We start from the raw sequence: 6,000 nt of genomic DNA on the forward strand, positions 1-6,000 counted from the left end.
ATGCTGTAAGATGCTGTAAGATGGTGTAAGAGGCTGTAAGAGGCTGTAAGAGGCTGTAAGAGGCTGTAAGAGGCTGTAAGATGGTGTAAGATGCTGTAAGATGGTGTAAGATGCTGTAAGATGCTGTAAGATGGTGTAAGATGGTGTAAGAGGCTGTAAGATGCTGTAAGAGGCTGTAAGATGGTGTAAGATGCTGTAAGATGGTGTAAGATGGTGTAAGAGGCTGTAAGATGCTGTAAGAGGCTGTAAGAGGCTGTAAGATGGTGTAAGATGCTGTAAGATGGTGTAAGATGCTGTAAGATGGTGTAAGATGGTGTAAGATGGTGTAAGATGGTGTAAGATGCTGTAAGAGGCTGTAAGATGGTGTAAGATGCTGTAAGATGGTGTAAGATGGTGTAAGAGGCTGTAAGATGCTGTAAGAGGCTGTAAGAGGCTGTAAGATGGTGTAAGATGCTGTAAGATGGTGTAAGATGGTGTAAGATGCTGTAAGATGGTGTAAGATGGTGTAAGAGGCTATAAGATGCTGTAAGAGGCTGTAAGATGGTGTAAGATGCTGTAAGATGGTGTAAGATGCTGTAAGAGGCTGTAAGATGCTGTAAGATGGTGTAAGATGCTGTAAGATGGTGTAAGAGGCTGTAAGATGGTGTAAGATGGTGTAAGATGGTGTAAGATGGTGTAAGATGCTGTAAGATGGTGTAAGATGCTGTAAGATGGTGTAAGATGGTTTAAGATGGTGTAAGATGGTGTAAGATGGTGTAAGATGCTGTAAGATGGTGTAAGCTTGCACCCGCTGTTTATCTGCTTCATGTCTTAGGATGTGTGGCTTTCTAAAAAGTTTAATGAAACTTTCCATTTAATGAAAAAAAAAATAGGCATAATCTGAGAAGACTTACCAAGTTATCTCAATTTCCTTTTTGTATTTTAATAGAGACAACTGGCAACGCTGAGTAAGGTCCACGGACGGCAACGTCTGGCCAACATGCTCGTCCTGGGCTTCCTCACGCACTGGGATGTGCAGGAGGGTCTCCCCGAGTTTGGGAAGCACGCTCTCAAGTTTTTAGGGGTAAAGACACATCAAGTCTGCGACTTACTTTCAGATGGTTCAGAGAAAAAATGTATTTATATAGAGAGAAATAGGTTAAGGGCATAACAAATGTGTTAAAATGTTTAATGTTTGGGGAATCTGGGTGAAGAGAATATGGGAATTTTTTGTCTTTCCTGAAACTTTAAAGTCTGAAGTCATATAAAATAAAGCTTTTTAAAAATCATTTAAGGGATGGTATGCAGAAATGAGGCCAGCTACAATATTTAATAAAGATACAAAGGGTCCTTGCGCCATGCACAACACCTGCAGATCTGAAGTTAAGAGTTCTCCAGAAAAACAGAATCACCAGAATACGAACACACAGGTTTGTCTTAAGGAAATGGTTCACAGAACCGTGGAGGACCAAGACCAAAATCAGCTGGCACAGGCCAGAGACCGAGGAAAGAGTCACACTGGGCGCCCAAAGGCAGCCTGCCAGCAGAGCTCCTTCCTGCTGGGGAGGGGGTCAGTCTGTCCTGCCAAGGCCTCCCATCATGCAGGCCCACTCACGTTATGGAGAGGCATCTGCTTTACTCAAAGTCCACTGATCTAAATGTTAATCTCATTCAAAAATCACCCTCACAGAAACATCCAGAATAATATTTGACCAAACATCTGGGCACTGCAGCCCAAACAAGCTGACACAGAAAATGGACCATCACAGCCTGTAAGAGCGGAGGCCAAACTGTCCTCTGTGAAGTCATGGCACACGCTCTGAGGCTTCCTCACCTTCCGCTTGGCAGGCTGCCGGGGTCAGCAACACGGAGCCCATCAGCGTCTAGCCCCGCAACACAGCTCTGAGCTGCCTGGGGTCGGGGAAGCCAGCCCAAGGGATATGGGGCCGACTTCACACAGACAAGTGGAAACACACCAGAGCAACTGGGTGTGTTAACAAGATTCAGGGGCTGGTCCCACCACTCGTTGTAAAACAGAATCTCTGAGTAGGGGTGAGGGCAGTCAAGGCCCCAACAGACACCCCTGCAGCATCCCTTAACACCTGGGGCCAGCCAACCCTAAGATTAACTGTTCACTATAGTCAATGCCTTAGGAAGATTTAAGATTGCAGTTTGGGCCCATGGGAGAACTGCTTCTATCTACCACGGTGGTTCTGCCACGAGTTCACGGGAAAGAGCTGCAGCACGCCAATCATTTCATTGCTGCAGGGACACAAAAGGCCAGCTGTCCGCACCGCATGTCTGCTCCGTAGACCCTCGGAGGAAACCTCACACCTGTCTGCTCTAGAAGTCGCTGCAGGCTCCCCAACTCCCGTACCTGGGCCGGAGCTGCCATCTCCTCCGACTCCCGGCACACGTGTCTGCATCTCGGGTCCTGACCTTGCACCTGGATTAACCTGCTTTCCTTTGGGGAAAAGTCTCACCCCAACTTTCTCCTTTAGGGTCATCTATGAATCTGAGCCTTTTGTGTTGTATCTTGCTTAAGCAGATTCTCTTTGGATAGAGAGGGAATGTCACTATCAACTGGAAACATTTTATAAGCAAACACAAAATCCTAAGGTGTTAGAATGGCAAGGACCTCAGAAATCAATTACCTGGTTCAACGTACCCACACCCCCACATTTGACAGATGAAAGAGCTGCGTCCAAGGCCACGCGGACTGAACGGTGAGGCCAGGACTCAAAGGAGCTGGGACTCCCGCGAGGCGCCCTCCCCATGCAGCCCCTTCTGCTCCTGAATGTGGAATGCAGTCCTGCTCTGGAGTTTTATCCAGCGTCCTGACCTTGCAGTGACCGCAGCAAATCCCTGAACCATCTTTAGAACTAAGTGCTGCCTCCTGCAGAGTAAAACCTCTCAATTCTAGCCAGATTTTTTTGAATTGCTGATTTGCTGGGCAGGTTGCCTGAAAAATCTTCCTCTGAGCACTCATGATTCCAGTTTCTGCTTTTACCAAAAACACAGCAGAGCTGGCAGAGTTATAAAATAATAGGTACAGGCTGACATTATTTGGTGTAATAAAAACAAGTGTTTCTACCAGCATAGAAAAAAGATGTAGAACACACACATGTGCACAGCACACTCAGTGTTACTGCCAGGTGGTGAGATTGCATTAGTTTCCTTTTGGCTAATGTGTTTTCTACTTTTTCATCCAATAATCCTAAGGATTTGCATAGCTGTATAAAAGACAAAAATATTAAATAAGGATACCCTAAGTCATTAAATATAGATCGTCAGGCCACCCCAGACTAAAGGGGCTGGTACCAGCCCCTGAGGCCACTCCTGAGCTGGGGGTGCAGCTCTGCAGGACTTGTATCAGGAGCCCACCTCCGCTCAGGCCCTGACCCTCCTGGGGCTTGTCTCTGGTCCATTACAAGCAAACATGTAACTTGCAGAAAAAGGGGTAACAATCTTATTTTCAACACAAATTAGCCAGACTGAAGCATTTAAATTCCAATTTTCCATTTTTAAAGGGCTTTCCTAACCAGAATAGGCCATCTCTCACTACAGGCAGTGTGGTTTCTTAAAAGATTTCTGTCTGTAGCCACCATGGCAGACAATTAAAACTCAGACCTCTCACTCAGGATCAGGAAACTTGTCTTGTTAAAGGGATTAATTCTCCTCACCAAAGGAAGGGTCATTTCCATAGTCCCAGAGCCTATCAATGGCCTTTTCAGGATCTAATTATTACATAAACACTCTAAAGGGAGCCCTCAGGTATTGTCCTGTGTCCTGGTCCCACTCCAGGGAAATGCCCTTGAATGTGCAGATCTGTACCCTTGTCATCCACTCCATGGACAATAAAAATGATGTTGCAAATCGGAGCCCTGCCATCAGCAGGGGATTCTGGGGGAGCTACTCGCCTCTCTTGGCCAGGTTCCCTGGCAAAGTCGTTCCAAGTTTTTGTAAAAACCTGTTCTATCCATTTGGTAGCACTTCTTTCTACACTGACTTGCATACAAAATATGAAGTGGCCCAATTGCTATTCTAACAAGTTTGCCCTTTTCACCATCTCTCTTTCAGAAAAAAACAGGGCCCCAGAATAAGCTTGGAGAAGGAATTAATCTCATGCTCAGCAATCATTAAACACCTGTCAACTTCCCATGAAAATACTCTAAAACACTATCAACAAAGCAATCACCCAGCGCCCAGGTGTACACTGCAAATAAAATCCGCAAACTGGCCTCAGGCCTGCAAGGGTGTCCCCGCCTGCTAGTTCAGGAGTGGTTAAATTACCAATGATCTTGGAGAAGCTTAAGAAGCACAGTCAGTCGTTTGGAAAGCTGTTGAAATAGTTGCAAATGTTGATGAATGAAACAAAAGTCAGGAACCTGTATATGCAATACACTTTTAAAAAATGTGTACGCATTTTTAGAAATGGAAGACGACCTGAAAGGACATACACCTACAGTTACTGCAGTCCAGAGCCGTGGAGACACAGCAGTGACTTTTCTTCGGTGTATTTTGTATTTTGGGACGTAAACACAAATTTCTGCAAAACATTAAAAGACGTAACAATTACTTTAACCTAAGTGAAGCTCCTCAAGGAAAGTGTGGGAACCTCAAAGAGGCTTCTGTGAAGGTTCCTTCTCTATGCTTCTGAGCCCTCCCGCTTCGGCAGGCGTCCGCCTTCATTTTCTTCTCACCACTGCCGAGCCAAAAAAGCCCCACAATTCCCAGCAGATGACTGAGCTCACCCGCTTCCAACACATGAAGCTGCCCGGGGCCGGCTCCAGTCCCCTCTTCTCCCACGCGCTGCTGCAGAAAAACAAAGGGCGGGGGCGGGGCGGGGAGGAGGAAGCACCCAGTCTGCGGACACCGCCGAGACGCGCGGCTAGGACGGCCGGAAAATTCCACCGGGGTTCGGGAGTCGCGGGAGCGGCCGCCCCTGCAAGGCCGGGCTCTTGGCAGGAGGCCGCGGAGGCCCCGACTCCACCCGTGCAGACAACGACGGCCGCCGGCGGGTCACGGCCCGGGGCCGCCGTGCGCCCCGAGGGCGGAGCGGGGAGGCCCGCGCCAGGCCAGTGCCGCCCCGCCGCCCCGCCGCCCAGGAGATGCGGCGGGAGGCCGGGCCCCCTCGGGGCCCGAGGGCGCACTGGGGGCGGCCGCGCCGGACCAAGGGGCGTCCCCACGCGGGAGCCGCGCGAGCGCCCGCCCCGGGCCCTCACCTTGGGGTCGCGCTCGTAGTAGTGCTGCTGCGTGCGGATCCAGCGGCCCACCAGGTGGTCGCGCACCGTGTGCGCCAGCGCGAAGAAGTAGTCGCGGGGCGTGGCCACGTTGCGGTCCTTGACCAGCGTGAAGTGCAGGTGCCGGTTGAAGCTCTTCCGCACCTCGGCCACGTCGCCCAGCCCCGCGATCCCGCGCACACTGATCTGCTTCCGCTTCTCGCTGTCCGTCAGCGGCTTCGCCATCACGCCGGCCGAGGAGAAGGAGGGACGGGAGGACGGCGGCGAGCGGACACGCGCGCACCGAGGATGCTGCGGCGGCTCTGGCGCCCAGGGACTGCGGCAACGCCGGCTGGTACAGGACGCGCCTGCGCGCTGCGCCGGGGCGGGGCCTCCGGGGGAGCAGGCCCGTGGGAGAGGCGGGGCCTCGGAAAGGGACAGGCCCTGTGGGCGGGGATTGCGGGAGGGGCGGGGTCTCGGGGAGGGGCGGGGCTCCCGGCTTCGGTTCTTGGGCGTAGGAGAGGCTCCTGTTTCACCGACCAGGAGTCGGGACCCGCCCTCGGCACCCAGGCGCTGCGGTGTGGCCTCCACACTGGTCGGGCCGGCAGAGGAGGGAGGCTACGGGGGAGCTGCAGGACTCGGACCCTGAGCGCCAAGGCCAGGCCGGGGAGGGGCAGGCCAGTCGCGGGCCGCCCCAGCCGGGAGTGCGCCCTGTGCGGGTGCAGCCGAGGCCCGGCAGCCGTTACGAGAACCGAGTACCCATTGGAAAGGCAGCCGCCGACGCCCGGGGGCGGGGGTG

The 6,000-nt window shown here is 51.9% G+C and overlaps 1 protein-coding gene across 1 annotated transcript in view; it reads right to left on the minus strand.

The window, feature by feature from the left end:
- The window catches only part of PYGB (glycogen phosphorylase B), a 49,605-nt gene extending 44,047 nt beyond the window's left edge, over positions 1-5,558 (minus strand). The window contains exon 1 of the mRNA XM_037001829.2: positions 5,205-5,558. Within this exon, the coding sequence (XP_036857724.1) occupies positions 5,205-5,447 (243 nt within the window). The 5' untranslated portion in view covers positions 5,448-5,558. The remainder of the gene's footprint in view (positions 1-5,204) is intronic.
- Between the last annotated feature and the right edge of the window lie 442 nt (positions 5,559-6,000).

The sequence above is a fragment of the Manis javanica genome, chromosome 15 (genome assembly GCF_040802235.1).
Source record: "Manis javanica isolate MJ-LG chromosome 15, MJ_LKY, whole genome shotgun sequence".
In the NCBI taxonomy this organism is placed as follows: Eukaryota; Metazoa; Chordata; class Mammalia; order Pholidota; family Manidae; genus Manis; species Manis javanica.